A 19,108-nucleotide genomic window follows, 5' to 3' on the forward strand; every position below is an offset into this window, starting at 1 on the left:
AGCGCCTGCGCACGCCGGGATACATGCCGCATTTATCGATTCGTGCGTTTCAACTGCATTCACTTTGTGACGTACGAGCAGCCATAAGGCTACCAACAATTCTTCTGGCATATGTATGTATCTACATATGTGTAGGTCTTTTGTGTGTTTGTTTATAACTACCAATTTGTAGACAGTCAACGGCTTTACCGATGTTTTATTAATTACCGCCTGCGATCGCTGGAAAAGCACGAAACAACGGCGTGTAGACAGTTTGACGGGGCTCACAGTGCAGTAATTGTTATGAAATGAGGAGGCGGCTTAAAACAGTGTGGCCATATGTATTTTTTTCTACTTATCATAATTAGTAGCTTTTGGTTTTAAGTTTTGGTAGTTTGATCGTAAAGAAATTAGTTTTAACAAGTAAGGAAGGGCTAAGTTCGGGTGTAACCGAACATTTTATACTCTCGCAATTTATTGATGTAATTTTATAAAGACAACACAATTCGACCCATATATTCGGCATAAAGTTCAATAGAATAACGAAAATCATCATAAATAGTATATGGGGACTGAGGTAATTCCTAAACCGATTTCACTCGTTTTCACCACCAAGATACAACGTATCGAAGACTATACGCTCACTTAATTTAATATTACTTATAATTAGGTATATGGGATCTGGGGGAAGTTATGACCCAATTTTTACCATTTCAGGTACAGAGAGAAACTGTTATAAGAAAAAAATTCAGAGGGAATGAATTACATTAAAATATCTGAGGGATTTACCTATATTTTCGGTGAAAAATTAACCTTAGGCACTGAGTTCTTCATGTTTGATATCAGGGGCCTTGAAAAGTCATGGTTCGATTTTGACAATTTTTCCACAAGTGATGTCACAGCTCAAATACAGTATTTGTGTAAAGTTTTATTCCGCTAGCTTCATTGGTTCCTTATGAATACATTATAAAGTGAACGAATCAGATGGAATTCAAAATTGGGTTATATGGGAAGTAGACGTAGTTGTGAACCGATTTCGCCCATATTCCACCCGTGTCATCAGGGTGTCAAGAAAGTGTTATGTACCGAATTTCATTGAAATCGGTCGAATAGTTCTTGAGATATGGTTTTTGACCCATAAGTGGGCGACGCCACGCCCATTTTCCATTTTGTAAAAAAATCTCAGTGCAGCTTTCTTCTGCCTTTTCTTATGTAAAATTTGGTGTTTCTGACGTTTTTCGTTAGGGAGTTAACCCACTTTTAGTAATTTTCAACCTAACCTTTGTATGGGAGGTGGGCGTGGTTATTATCCGATTTCTTTCATTTTTGGACTGTATAAGGAAATGGCTAAAAGAAACGACTGCAGAAAGTTTGGCTTATATAGCTTTATTGGTTTGCGAGTTATATACAAAAAACCTATTTGGGGGCGGGGTCACGCCCACTTTTCCAAAAAAATTACATCCAAATGTGCCCCTCCCTAATGGGATCCTATGTTCCAAATTTCATTTTCATAACTTTATTTATGGCTTAGTTATGACACTGTATAGGTTTTCGGTTTCCTCCATTTTGTGGGCGTGGCAGTGGACCGATTTTGCCCATTTTCGAAAGCAACCTCCTCAGGGTGCCAAGGAACATGCGTTCCAAGTTTCATTAAGATATCTTAATTTTTACTCAAGTTATCGCTTGCACGGACAGACGGACAGACGGACAGACGGACGGACAGACATCCGGATTTCAAATCTACTCGTCATCCTGATCATTTATGTATATATAACCCCATATCTAACTCTTATATTTCTTGGTGACACAAACAACCGTTATGTGAACAAAACTATGATACTCTGTGCAACAGGTTGCGAGAGTATAAAAAGTCATTTGACACTGCGAGAACGCAGGAGCAGAATAGAGCACCAGCTCATTCCCAACCTGATGAGATTTCAGCTGAAGCGCCGTTGCATTTGACCTCATCAGCTCTGCAGTTCGCAGCGATACCACTGTGACCCAGCCCCATACGGGTCTAATTGTAAAGTAGTCTGATATTGATAGTGCTATTGATAGTGACTACCTCACTAGGCACCTATTGACCAGATTTGAGTGCACAGAGTGAATACATACATACCTCCCTGAATGAAGCCGCAGCCGCACTTCGGATCAGTTTGTCTGCTACAACCTTGATGGCAATTTCTGCTTGAAACACAATGCAGTGGTCCGATAGCCTAAAGTTGTCATGGATGACAAGTTCCTTTCAGAAAACTCCTCCATCAACCATCTCTCTGGACTTCTATTTATCCGTAAAAAAGTTCATAGCCTTTCTTCTCAATTGGCTTCGCCCCGCCCACATATCCAGTGTAGTAATGTGAATGGAGAAATAATGGCATAGAATAAGTTCCGTGGCGCAGTGATCCAAGTTTTCAGAGACTCCTTCGAATTTCCTTTTGGGATCATTCATATACCCAGCCTCTCTGAGTCTGATAGCCACCTTCGAGGTGGCAATACTCCTATCCGCTATGCTAATGAGGGCTTCTATATACATATATTTTCATATATTTAACTATTCGGTTGAAGCCAGTCATATTTATTTCCCTATAGAATTTTGGGCGTTTGATATTGTCTAACAAAGTGAGTGTCCCTACTAGCATTAAACACTCTCGGATTGAGCGCTTGAGGTTTAATATTGTCTTCGTATATTTTTCTCTTTATCCCTTACAGAGAGTGTTCTGCCCTAAAACTTTTAAAAGCTCCCCGGTTAATTCCCTCAAATGCCCTCTTTTGTCAGAACACTGATCTCTGAGATATTTAGTTCTTGACTTATCCTCCTTAACATAAATGTAGAGACCGACCGATTAATCGGCCTTGGTATCGGCATCGGCCAGTATCGGCCACAAAATTCAGCATCGGCATCGGTATCGGCATCGGCCAAATTTGGTCGATCCTTAGCCGATTCTTTCCTCTTCTTTCGGATTAGACTAGAATACATTTTTTAACTTTTTTGATTTTTTTAAGCATAAAATTTGAATTACTATGTTTATGGTAAACAATATAACACAGTGATTCACATTTGACTAAACTAATAATTCATCACGGTGATAATTTAAGTTTGTATATAGAAATCCAATAATTTTGCATTAAATTGAAGGTTTTATTTAGCACTGCTAGAATGATTCGATATATGTATGTCAAATATTCACAGTTTTGATTAACAACTTGTTGAGATTTGGAAATACAGTTGAACTTCTCTAACTCGAATCACCATAATCCACAAAAAAACTTCGAGTTAGAGAGACTTCGAGTTATAGAAATTTCATTAAAACATATACATTTTCAAAAAGCTGTAAAATATAGATTTACATATACACAGTTTTATTTATTTGCCACGAATAAAGTTTTATTTAAATACTTTTATGCATGGTTCCTGTAATTTTGTTTGTTGCTGTTTGCTATTGTTTGGCTCTTGACGTCTGTATCCCATGCCCTTGTTACATGATTTATACAATCCATAAGTGTAATATCATATTTTTTATTCGCCTCAATACGATATAGAGAAACTTATTTAAAATTCTACATCGATAGAAAAATTTGAAATGTTGTATTCTGCCCTGGTCGAAAAGTTCGATTTATGGAAGGAAATTTGTATGAAATTTGACTTCTATTCAATTCAAGAGTTCGACTTATGGAGATCTTCGAGTTATAAAAGTTCGAGTTATGGAAGTTCCACTATATTGTCATAAAGCCACTATTATGGAAGCATTCGTAACTAGGAGAGTCAATTTTTAAAACGTTGCCATAGACAGGATCACGTAATAATCACTTGGTGCTGGCCTGGACTATAATGTGCATGCAAAAGAAAGTCCCAAACAAGCATCCGAAGTTCCTATCGAGTCACTATCACTATGTGACGCCTTTCACAATGCGAGATATAAATGACAAAAGTCATCTCTTTGAAAATAACGGATTCTTTTTACTAGACCTACTATTTTCGAATATTGGCCTTAATGCTCATATTTGTTCTTAAAGGAAAAAAGCTATATTGCTGATTCGTTTTGAGAAAACGCGAATAACTCATTTTTCTATCAACATATCTATATATTATAATAATAATTTATTTAGTTTAGAATATTAATTAAATGAATAAACAGCTTCATATTTACATATGAAATGAGTTGTTTACTTATTTCGAGATGATATTTGTCTTCGTTTTTCTTTAGCTACTATACTAATTTTCGGCATCGGCATCGGCCAAAAATTTGGTATCGGTCGGACACTACATAAATGTGAAGCAATAACAAGCGAAGTCTTCATCGTAAAAATCAAAATTAGATTTTTGTATATAGCTTCGAGGATTAAATTTTAGTGACTCCTCATTTAAAAATGTTACCATTTAATTTTGATTTTTGTAAAATTATACACCTACTAAATAAACGGCAACACTGGCTAAGAACACTGACTTTTATTTTCTCACAATCCAGAGCTACATACATACCGACGAACCTTAAAGGCTTAAAATCAAATCAAACCTAAGCAAGAAAAGCCATAAAGAACAAAGGCAAAAGCCGCCGAAAACCAGTTAAAAGAAATGGTCTTCAAATTATTTGTTCATAATGATTGCTGCAAACGCACTTTGAATTATAAATGGATTTTCATTTCCCCGTAGAACTTCTAATTCTAATTCGAAGATTTTCCACTATCAGCGGCTTCTTAATGGCTAAGTGCTTTTCTAAAAAATTTATTGCCCTGCTTGCTTTAGCGTGTCATGGTACTGATACATTAAATAAATGTCTACTGCTACCAATGCTTCTCCGCTCCACCTGTTAAATGAAAAATGATTAGATTACTTAATTCGCGCTCAACAAGTAAACTCAACTGTAAACACACGTAATTTGTGTGTAGCATTTTCCGAAATACATACATACATTAAATTCTTGTTTTCCATTTCCTTTTTTATGCCATTTCAGTTCTCAATCAAATGAACGTCAATTTCTCAAAGATTTCATTAGCGGCGCACCGGGTTCGTCTGGCGCTCGTTTGGCTGCTTGGTTGCAACCGGAATCACGTCTTGATCCAAATAAGTAAGTTGAATTGTTAATCACGTAATTTGTTGTTGTTGTATTTGTTGTGTTCGTATACTTCATATTGATTTCTTTATTACATAATTTCCAATTCATTCCAATTAGATGCGAATTAAATACAATAACCGAACCGTTGCGTTATGGCTGGCCAACTCAGATCACTGTGACCATACGCGATCAATATGGCGATGCTGTGCTGGTGCCGGAATTGAAGGTGAGTTGGCATTTTGTATTACTTGTGTACTATATATTAATTAGGAGAGCATCACATCTAAGGGTTTTCTCAAAACAAATTTAACTTTTATAAATACATAAACATCTTGATGTGGAAGGGTATTTTTGATCAAAAATCTTTTATGATATTATTTTTTAGTCATTAATTAGTTTTCTAGCCTATTATACTTACTTCAAATACTTCAACATTATTCACTCAGAGTCTACAATTACTTATGAATCCCACAGGTTAGCTACCCATCTCGACTCTCGGTAATTAGGCTATTAGAAATAAATTGGCATTTTAGTCCCATACCATACCGATTATTATTATTCCTAACTTTAGATATATCTCGGAGTGGAGTTCTCTCCTATCGGAAAAATTAAAATTTAAAATATTACAAAACGAGTACCAAACCCAGGTTATATTAGGTTAGAAGGCTGATCTTTGCGTCAGGGGTTGCAAAGGTTCCCAATTAGACAGCTGTTAAAGCTGGTCTTTTGTGTTACCTACTCAAAGCAATACGCTACAAAAATGAAAAAAAGAGGAAAATGTTTGAGAATATCTTCCAGAAAGTCTTCGCGAAGGCTTAAATTTAATTTTTACTTTTTTTAACATCAACGATTCGATCCATCGTACGAGTTAATAATTTCCGATTCGATATTGGCCCACCGGTTATATGCTTTAAAGAATTTTTGGGGAGAAGTAACCTTATCTCATTCTCATTTTTCGATATGGTGACGAAAAAATAGTATTACTTGGTAGTTTTTCCTGTAATATTTTAACAATTGTCACCATAAAAAGCAACTTGTCCACAGCTCAGATGTTAGTTTGGGTACTTCTGTGAGAGCTGCATCTGTATTTTTAAAGAAATCAATTCTAATTAGTGTCTAACGTGTCCAGCAAGAGAACTTCAAATAGATTCTTCTGTAACGCTCAATATAGTATGGGATTTATTTGACTGTTTGATCGGAGTACACTCATTCGGAGAGATCCATCATCAGAAATGCAACTGATAAAACTATTTATGACTACTTAAAACTACTTCTCCAATCATATTATAATTAGTCCCTCTCACCTCACTTCTCTTCACCTCACTTTGAATTATTACCTATAGTGTTTAACTGTATTTTCCCCTTGCAGGTGGAAATCAAAGCAATACCAACCGGCGCTTCTGGCAATGGCAACATCAAAATGCGACGAGGTTCTTATACGGATAACACCTCATATGGTGGTGTGCCGCCGCCACCTCGCCTCAATTATGAACCGACAATTAAAGAGAAAATGTGTTTCAAAGCCATAACATTCATGAAACCTTACGGCAATTACTCGTTTGAAGAGTTGCGCTTTAGCAGTCCCATACAGACGCGCATCACTGAGACGCTCTACGCGCAAGACATGGAAGATGGCACGTTCAGCGTACACTGGACGCCCAATTCCGTCGGCAGTTATTGTCTCACAGTCAACATTGATGGCATACTGTTGGAAGAGGTTTATCGCGTGGAGGTGAAGGAAGGCGGTTTACCGCCGCCCTCACACAAACAAGCGCTGAAGAAGCCACAACCGCCGAATAAGTTGCGTAAATTCTTCACCAAAAACACAGCTGGTTTGCGCATACGCTCACACCCCACACTGCAGTCGGAGCAGGTGGGCATTATCAAGCTGAATGGTGTTATTTCATTCATCGATGAGATTGAGAATGATGATGGTGTATGGTTGCGGCTTTCAACCGAGTCGATACGTCAACATTGCACTATGGGTTGGTATCCGACGGAGGCGTGGTGTTTGCAATATAATCAGCATTTCGGGCGGACTCTACTACATCCAGTAGCAGAGACAAGTACGACCACGGCTGGGCTGACTACTACGACGACAACAAGCACCACTACTGGCACCAGTACCACGGATGCATCAGTTGGTGTTGGCACTGCGATGTTAGTTGGTGGTGGAGGCGGTAGTGGAAAGTCCGCTTCTAAGCCGCGTCATAAAGTTTTGCTCGATAACGTTGAATCGCCCGTTTCACCGGTACCAATTGAATCACCTTCGAAGGTAAAATCCGTGTCCCCGAACAAGAAGATCTTCGACTTCTCGCAAGATCGTTTCACGCCACCAAAATCATCTGAATTGTCGTCACATACTTCCACAAATCCATTTCTATTTCCGAGTGTGACCAAATCTGAGTCAGAAGATAGTGAAATACAAAAAGTGTTCGATATGCAGTCTTCAACGCAAACTAACAGCACTTCATCGTCGCAACAACAACAGCAAGCCGATCTACTGTCTTTGCATTCATTACAAAATACCAGTCCCTCACAAATCGGTTCGGCTATTGCGGGTGTCGTCGGCGGTGGCGCTATCAAACTACAAGCTCTACAGAAATGGTTCAAAGGTGACACTTTGGATGGTCCGGGTTCTGGCGCAGCTGCCGGACCACCCTCGCCGGCCAAGGAACATCAACGTAAGCGCTCAGATGTAACTGAAGTAATGTCTACGGTTTCTGTACGTGAGCTGGTGCGCGTAATGGGTGGACAAGATACGCGCTGTAATGGTAACAGTGCACATGCGCAAGGCAGTGTGCCACGAAGCTCCAGCCCCGTACAAATACCAGCAACAGGCAAAAGTTCTACGGAGTCAACGAGCGTTAGCATAAAATCTACTGAAGCCTCAGAAACTTCTGGACTCTTCAGCTCACTTACGCAGGATTCCAGCTCGAAGGAATTGGACCATGTGCCTCCGTCGGCTGCGGCCACTTTTGATATATCAACAATACGTGTGACCAGCTTCACGGCATCACAGACAGCTGCTTTACTCTCCACACCTAAGCATTCGCCACGTAAATTGATGACAAGTCTGCGACGCACCACCTCTCCTTCGAGTCGTGGTGTCGATGCCGCTACAGTGCTTAAGGAGCCCGATTTGACACAACTTGAAGATGATATGAGCATGTTGCAAATTACAACAACCACCACAGGTGGTGGCGTCACAACACAAGATCAAATCTTATTTGGCGAGATGAAGACAGCCAGCACTACAGCAAGCACTGATGATTCGAGCCCACCAGTTTGGCCGCCACCACTTAATCAGACTAACGTCGCATTGAATACCGCAACGACAGCGTTACCAAAATCATCGCCCAGCAAACGTAATGCTATTGGACCCATCAAACGTGCAATGCCGCCATCGTTAGCCGAAAGTATACGTGCGGTCTTCGCGGCTTTTCTCTGGCACGAAGGACTCGTACATGATGCCATGGCGTGCGCTAGTTTTCTAAAATTCCATCCATCACTACCGAAAGAGGGCGCCACAGTTGTGACTAGGCGTGATTCCAAAGATAGTCGTCTCCAATTGTCACGTGAACAAAAGGCGCAACAACGACATTCCGTCGAGGTGGCAAATGCGGGTACCTATCTGAATATCAGACCGTCCACCCTCGAGACGCTTACAAAGAGCGGCAATTCGTCGCTAAACAATCGCAAGCATCGCAAAAATTTGACGTCCAGTTCGGGTGCAGGTAGCGGTGAAGAGTCGGAAGGTGGTGAAAAGCAAAAGTTGCACACTCTGCCCGAAGTGGTGACTGTGCTGCCGCCAGCGCTGCGTTGTCTTGTCTACCTGTGGGAGCAGGTGTGCACTAATTGTGTGCAAGTGATGCAATCGAATATAATGGAACGTGAAAAGAGCGGTGGCGGTGCCGGCGCTGGAGTTGGTGGTAATGGTACGCCCACACGTGAGGCAAGCGTGGATGCGAAAGAAAAGCAAGATTCAAACGATCGTGAGCTAGCGAAGAAGATACGTCGTAAGAAGAAAGACGACGGTTCGTGGTGTGAGATCTGCGAGGTATTTCTACCAATACCCGTAACATATCACATGCGCATCGTACATCCTGGCTGTGGGAAATCTGCCAAAGGCAAAGGTTATAATTCTGTGGGCATTTTCTGCGAAGGTTGGGCCGGCAATTGCGGCGAAGGTGGTAAGGGCGCGTCCAGTTGGTTCTTAATGTGTGATGAGTGCCGCGAAAAGTACATGACGGCAAATAAGAATGTAAACAATGTAAATAGCGCACCGGGCGTGGCGCATTCCGGTAAGTGTGCTATGAAATGTTATTTAGGTTCCCTCTCTAATGTATATGTAAACTTTTTTGCAGCAAACGAGCTAAATTTATTCGGCGTAAAGACCACGACACTAATCGCCAATTCTGAGATTTACACAACAATGCGTGAAAATGCCACTTTCTTGCTTGAACTCTCATCAAGCGCGTCTACTTTGAATGCTCCGGGTAGTAACACTGCCGTTACTGCCACGAATCCACTCAATATGATTTCCTCAAGCAAGCGATCGCCTCAGCAAATGCCCGTCGTGGTGGAACATCAACACTTTAATATGCCCGATTTGAATAAGCCGAGCACAAGTCGTGGCGATTCGGCGCGTAATAGTCGCATTAGCTTGCGTATGAGCGGAAAATTCGGAAGTAAGTATCCTATGAATATTATAATAAGTTCTCGCATGAATTATGGAGACTATGTAGAGATATATAAGTGAGAACAATAGGTTTCAATGAACTGGAACAGTTTGGTCTATGTAACCGGAGCGTAACCAACCGTATACGGCCAAACACTCTGCAACATTTTTCAAAATTATGATGATTTTATAGGTTTTATAAGAAGTTCTTTCACGAAAATACTTATCGAAGCCCCGTTTAAAAGACACTGTATTGTTTTACAAATTCGCTCTTTATTTACTTCACAGGCTCAACACCTTACCGTAAGAGTTTTGTTGGTAGCTCTGTCTCCCCGGAGCATATTTGGTTGGCGCCCGAAACATTTGCTTGTTTGGAATCACTTGGTGTGGCGAATAACGAAGATTTGCCTTATGAGATGTTCGGCTTAAATGCCACCGAAAATGGGTTTGATAGGGTAAGTGCAATGATGAAACTAAATAATAGCTTTTCTCTAATTATTATTATTATTCGACTCCGCCAGCCACTCTCGGAAATGTCTTACGAATCGTGCGATCCAAATAATTACGAAATCATGACGGGCTCAATGAGCGCACAGCAAGGCGGTGGTGGTGTTGGCTCAAATACCGGTACGCTATCAAAATTCCATCGTAGTTTCTCGATGGGTCAAGGTTGGGCCTTGGCTCAACAGCAGGGTACATTCCAGTTGAAGAATCTCGCCGCCAACGCAGACGAAACGCAACAGACCAAAGTCGTGTTTAGGCGACGCAATAACTCGACCAGTGAAGGCGATGGCGCCTTACTCATTTGTTATCCCTCGGAGAACTTGCGTCGTCTGGTGCCGGAGAATATATTGAACAGCAGCATTGTGCATCCAGCTGTGCAGCGTTTGGCTAACGCGGATGGCGGCATGAGTGGCACAAAAGCGCACTCGCACTCTGTAGACCAACCGGAAGGTAATGACAATGATGAGAAACTGAAGACAGCAGAAATGGGTGGTGTTAAGACGAAGGAATATGATTACTCGAGTGTCAGCAACTTGTTGCGCACGAACGCTGTGCGTGATAAGGACACATCAAACACACTGCTCGAACTGGAGTTATCCTCACAGGTCAATGCGCTGCTACAGCGTCCCGCTATGGCATTCATAACGCAAAAGCACGATCTCGAGAAGCTGCGCTACGCTATGAAACGCAGTCTACGCATTGCCGCCTGTCGCATTTACTCGTTGCAGGCGCTCAATTGGTTGTTGCGTTCGGTCACACAGAGCATCTGCCTACACGATCTTATGTGGTGGTTCGTGAGTTCGCTAACTATTTCCGCTGTCGAGATGATAGATGGCAAGTACGAGGATGTGGAACCGGCGCTGGAACACCCTGTCACCTACACGCAGATTAGCGGTCGTTTCTCACATTTGATAACACAAAGCTTACATGTATTCCTGCAGTCTGTGGCCGATCTTACGCTCTACTTGCCACTCGGTTCACCCTTGCAACGCATCGCCATACAATGCTTCGGCATACGTTTTCGCCAAACCGATCATCAATTTCTGCACAACTCTCATGTGTTCGGCAATATTTCGAAAATACTTTCGAAATCCGATGAGCAAGATGATGTTATGGCGGTGTCGAGCATGGGCATGGCGGGTGCGTCAGCCGTGGAGAGTGGTTTTGGCGGTGGCAATTCTGCGGGCATGCATGATGTGGAGCATAATTTCCAGAGTGTTGGTGGTGCGGCAGTTGCCATTGCAGGTGGTGCTGCACCTGCGGGTGCTAAAATCGTGTGCTATTCCGACTTGAATGGCATGTTTGAGGTGACAGTGTCATCACGTCAGGCCATGGCCGAATCGCTGACGGACAACTCAACTGAGACTTTCTGGGAAAGTGATGAGGAGGATCGCAATAAATGTAAGATCATTGAGATCTCAATGACTAAGCTGACATACACGTGTAAGGTGGTTTTGGTGCACATCGATAATAGTCGGGACATACAGGTTAGTCCTAAAATAACATTCATATTGATAACTTTACTTTAATATTTCGTAATTTTTATTACTTTAATAAGTTTTCGGTTATAAAAAGCCTTTCCTTCAGACTGGTGCCGATAACTTTCAATAATCAAACCACATAAATGTTTTTCATTAAAATAAGTCCCTATGATCTTCTAAAATAATATTACATATTTTTTCTTTTAGAACAAAGTGCTAAACGTGGTCTTCTACGCGGGCCAATCGTTGGGCGATACGAACCTTATCAAATCAGTGGACGTGGATCCAAAAGCTTGCGCCTGGATATCCGCGAAAATCACCAACGAGTCTTACACGCACTTCCGCCTGGAGTTCCACGGTCCGGAGAATACATTGCGCGTGCGACAAATCAAATTACTCGGCCTGCCGAGCGTCATGAGCGGACTGGACGACCAGTTCAATGAGCAATTCGGCGGTGCGCAAGCTGCTGCCGGTGCGAGCGCTAATGGAGGCTTACACACACTCAAATCGAATTTGAAACTCACCAATGCCTTACGCATACAGCAACAGATCTGCGAGTCTGAAACACTGCGTGTCTTCCGACTAATAACAGGTGGGTGCAAAGAGATAAATCAATAAATAAAATATTTTTTTATGTTTGACACATTCCTTTGCAGGTCAAGTCTTTGGCAAATTGATCAGCAATGTCGTCAGTGATGCCGGTCACCAATCGATACTCGGCATGGATTCAAGTGGCGCTTCAATGCTCGCCGATTCGCTGGATCTGCGCGAACACATGGTTGGCATACTCTTCTCACGCAGCAAGCTGTCACACCTGCAGAAGCAGGTGATCGTGCATATTGTGCATGCGATCAAAAAGGAAGCGCATCGCGCTAAAGAAGATTGGGAGATTGTGAATTTGGCGAATTGCTTTAAGGAAGCGCACGCCAACACCACATCCGCAACCTCGACCGGCGATCCAAAGAGTGAGTCCAGTTCGGAGCGCTATCGTGCGCCGGATACTTACTGCTTCGAGATGCTCAGCATGGTGTTAGCGCTTTCTGGCAGTGTTGTCGGCCGTTCATATCTCTCACATCAGTATGGATTGCTGAAGGATCTGCTAACGCTGCTACATACGGGTAGTGATCGCGTTCAACGGCAGGTGACTGCGCTGTTGCGCCGCATCTTACCCGAAATTTCGCCAGAGAGCTTTGCGGAGCTGATGGGCGTGCAGCGATTACCGCCAGCCGATTATAATATTGCGCATCAGAGTGCGGCCGACTTCGATATGAATCGCTTGGGTTTGTTGGATATATTTCTAGCTGTCATCGCCAAGGCACTACAACTACAAGTCAAAGTCAAGTCCACTTCGAGCAAATCGAGTCTGGAGAAGACACCCTCATTCGTGCGTCTCTGCAATTCGCTGGATCTATCCGTGCACCTATTGAAGCAGACGCAGAAGACAAAGACAGATGCCGAGTGCGAACAAAGCGTTGACGCAGGTGAAGCCGTTGAGTTTTCAACCAAAACACATCCCTTCCGTTTCGATCAGCAAGTGGAGGGTGGTGAATATGAGCTGGGACGTTCGACACTGAAAGCGAGTAAGAAGGAGCATAAAAAGAATCTCAATCAACGTTGGTTCTTGAATGGTGTCATCTCCACCAAACAGGCAGAGAGCATCATCAGTCTCGTGCGCGATTTAGCCAGCGTGAGTATTCGGGCTTATTTGCTAGTAAATGCAGAGTCTTTTATATTTCAATTTTTCTTTCCGCACAGGGTAAATTGAGCGAAAAATGGTCGCAGATCACCAAAGCCGCCATCGCTGAGTCGGTATTGAATCTAACGCGTTTGGATGAGATTTTCCGTAATCCGGAGCATTGCGTCAAAACCGCATCCATGTGGTTGGCACTCGCCAGTCTCTGTGTGCTCGATCGTGATCATGTGGAGAAGTTGTCGTCCGGTCAATGGTCGAAAGTATCCGATACCCGTCCCATGTGCACCAATCACGATGATGGTGAGACTGCTGCCATAATCCAGTGTGAGACTTGTGGTTCCCTCTGTGGTGATTGTGATCGATTCTTGCATTTAAATCGCAAAACACGAATGCATAAGCGAACGGTAAGTGGAAAAATGAAAAAATAACTTAACCCTTTTTTCCTCTAAATCTCCAAGAGTTCGATTCCTACTTACTCTTTCCTTTAACCCCCACAACCCATTTCGTGTCCAATAAAGTAGGCAGTGTCTATCGGGTACTTAGTCTACAATTTTCGATCTCTAAAGTATTTATAACTAACATATTTTTCCTTTCCAGGTCTGCAAGGAAGAAGAGGAAGCCATACGCGTGGAGTTACACGAGTCCTGTGGACGCACCAAACTCTTCTGGCTACTCGCCTTAGCCGATTCGAAGACCCTCAAGGCAATGGTGGAATTCCGCGATGGCAGTCACACAATAATATCCGGTCCACAAGAGGCGGTGGGACGTTGCCGTTTCTGTGGCATTACCGGCAACTCGGGGCTGCTTGAGATCGGTAACGTTTGCGCCGATGCGCAGTGTCAAGAGCACGCGGCCAATTCGTGTATGAAGGTGAAGTCGTGTGATCACCCGTGCGGCGGTGTGGCCAATGAGAAGAAATGCTTGCCCTGTCTGCAGCATGTGTGTCACGCGCGTGAAAATAAGATCGCCGAAGAGTTGCACGAACCAAAATTGACGCAAGATGCAGACGATATGTGCATGATATGCTTTGTGGAGGCGCTCTCGTGTGCGCCATCCATACAGGTGTGTAAGAAATTGGCTAAAAAATTTGTGTTATTTTCTAATTCCTTATTTGTGTAATCTGCAGCTTGAGTGTGGCCATGTGTTCCACTATCATTGCAGTAAAGCAGTCATCGAGAAACGTTGGAGTGGACCACGCATCACATTTGGCTTCTCGCTGTGTCCCATTTGCAAAGCTGATATACAACACGCGCTGCTCGCCGATATTTTGGAGCCCATTAATGCGCTCAAGCAGGACGTCAAGCGCAAAGCGTTGATGCGGTGAGTTTCAACGGCTCAAATATTAAGTTTTTATCATTAAAACTTGTCCAATTTTGCAGGCTCAAATACGAGGGCATCGTCAAGGACACCGACTCCAAGGATGTCACCAATTTGGCCATGGACCGTTACGCATACTATGTGTGCTACAAGTGTCAGAAGGCCTACTATGGTGGTGAGGCGCGTTGTGATGCCGAAATTGGCGAGAAATTTGATCCGCAGGAATTAGTCTGTGGCGGCTGTTCGGATGTGGCGCGTGCGCAAATGTGTCCCAAACATGGTACCGACTTTCTGGAATACAAATGTCGCTACTGCTGCTCGGTGGCGGTATTCTTCTGCTTCGGCACCACACACTTTTGCGACACCTGCCACGATGATTTCCAACGTCTCACGAATATACCGAAGAATAAGCTGCCACAATGTCCGGCCGGGCCGAAGGCCAAACAACTGATGGGCGACGAGTGTCCATTGCACGTCATACATCCACCCACGGGCGAGGAGTTCGCGCTGGGGTGTGGCGTGTGTCGCAATGCGCAAACGTTTTAGCATGATGCTGCGTTGCAGGAGCCACGCGGTGGCGCTGTGGAGGCGGCGGCGGCGGCCGCAGTGCAGCGACGCCAATTGGATGCGCAAGCAGCGGCGGCGGGCTTAATGCCGCTGGAGGAGTGGATTGAGGTGGAGATGTTGGATTTGGATAATGAACGCAGCTTTGAGGTGGTGCTGCGTGACGCTGACGAGCATGAGGGCAATCGCAATGAATAGAAGCAGCTAAAGAGATATGTGTATTTGTAGGCATTCTTTATTTTTAACCCACACGAATGGTATTTTTATTTGATCTCAAAATTCGATTTTTACCAGAAATCTGAATGTTAGCCATAAGTTAAAATTTTAGCAACTCACGTACACTCTTCAACATACACATACGTATACACTTACATGATTGTACTCGTAAAAAATCGCGTATATTTAGATTACTGTTGCGCTGCTTAGAATACTCAACATTTTAAAAAGGCATGCGCAACACTTGCAATATTTAATGTGCTAAAATTAACACTAAGTTACATATAATACATTCATATATAAACACTAAAATATAACTATTAAATATATATTATACATACATTTATGCGTAGTTATAGACATGAATATGTAGCGAAACTCGAATATGGCGTATGTGCTAATAATACTATATGTAAACGAAATTTCAAAAGAAACAATTGCAATAACATTTTGTGTACACTAAATAAATATATAAATAATATGCACACAAAACTATTTCATAAGAGTTGTTTAATTCAAAACGGTGAAAAAATGTAAAAAAAATCGGTAGCTCAAAAGAGCTAAAAAAATTACAAAAATCGTTTTGTAAAAAAAGTTTTTATTGACATGTCTTTATAAAAAAGTGAATTGAATGCGTCAATGTTATGGATGTTGAAATTTCCTTTCATAATCCACAAAAATCATCGAAATTGGTTCAGATTTACCGGAGTTATGGTCATTCAAAGTGTTGGTGTCACAAGAAGGCGAATTCTCATGTCCGATTTCCTCGCATTTGGAGCCGCATAAAAACGTCAATTAAGCTGGAATTCGGGAATATTTTTTGCTCTTAACTAAATTTGGATATCCATTAATCCAAAACATGTTAAAAAAATTTGTGTATTTTGAAAAATTCTATAAGAAACTTCAATTTCAAATACCTCATATACAAATTTTATTTTCCAAATTGCGACCACTTCCGTTCTCCTAAGTATATACATATATACTTATATGCTAAAGGCTTATAGCTAAAATATTTGAAGATTTGAATTCTGCAAAGTATCCCAGAAGATGCGCAATTCCCCCAACATAAAGTGCGCAAAAAAATTCCATCAAAATTCGTATTAAAACCTCTGTTTTACGCAATTTTCACTTTGAAATTCAAAATACAAGTCGCAAATTTGAAGGCCAATGGAAAACCATTAATTTTTTCGAAATTTATGCCCACGTGCATATGCTACACTTTCCACTCGCCCCAGACTGTGTGTTGGCTGGTGTGCACGTATGTGGCCTGTGTGTTGGCTGGTGTGCATGTGTGTGGCCTATGAGTGGTGTATGTGAAAAGTGTAGCATATGCACGTGGGCATAAATTTCGTAAAAATTAATGGTTTTCCATTGGCATTCAAATTTGCGACTTGTATTTTGAACTTAAAAGGGAAAATTGCAAAGAACTGCGGTTTTAATGCGAATTTTGATGAATTTTTTTTTGCTAACGGTATCTTCAGAGAGTGCGCATCTTCTGAGATACTTTGCGGAATTCTAACTTTTCAACTATTTAAATTATTAACACTTTTTTCCGACAGTTTGAAAGTCAATTTCGTGTTTTTTGGCAATAAAATTTGACCATGCCCATAAGTTAGTAAAAACGTTTATATATTCTTGTAGCCTGAAGAATTCTACACCAATTTCATGTATATATCTATATGATTTGGAGAACGGAAGTGGGCGCAATTTTGAAAATAAAATTCGTATAACAGGTTTTGAAATCGAAATTTTTTAAAGAATTTTCCAAAATTAACACATTTCCTAATTTGTTTCGCATTAATCGATGTCCAAATTAACCCTTTATAGCATCATGTGACAGATATGTTACAAACCCTTTTAGAGGGCACAAAACATAGGAAAATTAATTTTTCTCTTTTAAGTATGATATACCAGCACTGTCACACTCCGTATTTTTCAATTTTAAAATTCTCTGGTTTTTTATGTATTGGCATCATTTATAAAACGGTACTTTCTTTTTCGCTGTGGTAAAGTTAGTGAATGCACGTGCTTGCAATTACCGAAAAGATAAAAATAAGAAAATTTTCAGTGTTTTAATAAAATATTTAGTGGAAAAGTTCAGGTACGTTCACTATTATGTTTAATTTCTATAAGATAATTCGAAAAATGTTCACTAATACAATATATAGTGAAGTTTAGGTTTGTACCATTTCTGTAACATTGAGTAATAAGGTAATAAGCAAGCGATGGCACGTTCGTCTATTTTATCACTTTTTAGACCTTGCAGTGTCTAATGCTTGGCTCTTATACAAAAGAGCTCATAAAGACAAAAAATTAGAGGGCAGTCAGTTGTCATCTGCTGATTTTCGTTTAGAAGTTGCCACGGTGTTGTGCAAATTGGGTACAAAGTCCCCTATGAAACGAAATTCAATTCCTCTTCGTTTCAAGATACAATCTAAAAAGCATAAGGGCCCAGCCCAACATGTTCCAACTATGGCAGTTTGGCAAGATCAAGTTGGACACTGGCCGGTATGGGCAGAAAAACGAATTCGTTGCAAGCATCCAGGATGTGTTGGAGTATCACAAACGGTATGTGAAAAATGTGTTGTGACTTTATGCTACAACAAGCAAAACAACTGCTTCAAAGAATTTCACACTTCTTAAAAACATGTAAATATTCACAAAATACAAATATTATTATTGAGCTTAGAGACGTTGTTACATAACGTGACATATCTGTCACATACCCTTTTTTGTTGTTTTTCACCCAAAAAAAAAAAAAATTGTTTAAACTATAAAACACGTATTTCATTTCTATCCGAAATCTATTAGAAACGATACAGTTTTTCCGTTTTTACTTAGTTGAGTTATAAAGGGTTAAATTAAGAGCAAAAAATGTACTAATCTTCCAGCTTAATTGACGTTTTTATGCGCATCCAAATGCGTGGAATTCGGGCATGAGACAATATACATATATATACAATAAACGCAATATTCTGTTGTTTGAACGAATGTTTTGGTTTGCTACACAATGAATAATCATTTTCTACTTTAGTTTTATATTCGTCTTTTCTGCTATGCACGTACAAGCGCTGGTTGATGCACCGAAATGTGATGGATATTGGTGTTACCATATCGTTAATTCTTGAAATATTTCATAGAATTGTATGCGCTCACTTAATGTAGGAAAGCATGTAGTTTCTATATTTGCAAGTTAGAACTCGAAATTCCGACGTTTTAGCCACTTTTTCGCTGAATGTTTGCTATTTGACGCATATTTTTAATTTTATAAACTCGTTGGTAATTCCAAGTATAAATCTTCTTAGCTAGGATCGTAGCGCATGCGATTCTGCAAATTTTGGCATTTTTAGTTTTCCGCTACGACCACTGGTTCAAAAGTTATAAGCGATTTTGTGTTCGGCAGCTACCTACTGCCTGCTCCTGGTCGCCTGGTAGAAATCCCAATTTTTCGCACCAAATTAAAATGCATTTTTTGCAGTGGCGCCGGCAGAGCGGCAGAGCTGCCCGATGGTGTTGCATATGCAAAGGGGCAAATTTGAATTAACGAAAGCGGGAAGTGGCGGGACCGGAAAATGTCACCGGGCGGAAACCGGATGTGACCCAATTCCGGTTTCCGGTC

The 19,108-nt window shown here is 41.3% G+C and overlaps 1 protein-coding gene across 2 annotated transcripts in view; it reads left to right on the forward strand.

Annotated features, from left to right (window-relative positions):
- LOC105214673 (E3 ubiquitin-protein ligase highwire) overlaps nucleotides 1–15,970 on the forward strand; it is a 132,767-nt gene extending 116,797 nt beyond the window's left edge. For both annotated transcript variants that reach the window (XM_054231833.1, XM_054231834.1), the window contains exons 21-32: nucleotides 4,932–5,045; nucleotides 5,151–5,259; nucleotides 6,403–9,337; nucleotides 9,401–9,724; nucleotides 10,003–10,169; nucleotides 10,236–11,705; nucleotides 11,907–12,291; nucleotides 12,356–13,386; nucleotides 13,455–13,796; nucleotides 13,990–14,454; nucleotides 14,519–14,712; nucleotides 14,772–15,970. In XM_054231833.1, coding sequence (XP_054087808.1) covers nucleotides 4,932–5,045; nucleotides 5,151–5,259; nucleotides 6,403–9,337; nucleotides 9,401–9,724; nucleotides 10,003–10,169; nucleotides 10,236–11,705; nucleotides 11,907–12,291; nucleotides 12,356–13,386; nucleotides 13,455–13,796; nucleotides 13,990–14,454; nucleotides 14,519–14,712; nucleotides 14,772–15,255 — 8,020 coding nt within the window. In that variant the 3' untranslated portion in view covers nucleotides 15,256–15,970. The remainder of the gene's footprint in view (nucleotides 1–4,931; nucleotides 5,046–5,150; nucleotides 5,260–6,402; nucleotides 9,338–9,400; nucleotides 9,725–10,002; nucleotides 10,170–10,235; nucleotides 11,706–11,906; nucleotides 12,292–12,355; nucleotides 13,387–13,454; nucleotides 13,797–13,989; nucleotides 14,455–14,518; nucleotides 14,713–14,771) is intronic.
- Nucleotides 15,971–19,108: the final 3,138 nt, after the last annotated feature.

Source organism: Zeugodacus cucurbitae, chromosome 5 (assembly GCF_028554725.1).
Source record: "Zeugodacus cucurbitae isolate PBARC_wt_2022May chromosome 5, idZeuCucr1.2, whole genome shotgun sequence".
In the NCBI taxonomy this organism is placed as follows: domain Eukaryota; kingdom Metazoa; phylum Arthropoda; class Insecta; order Diptera; family Tephritidae; genus Zeugodacus; species Zeugodacus cucurbitae.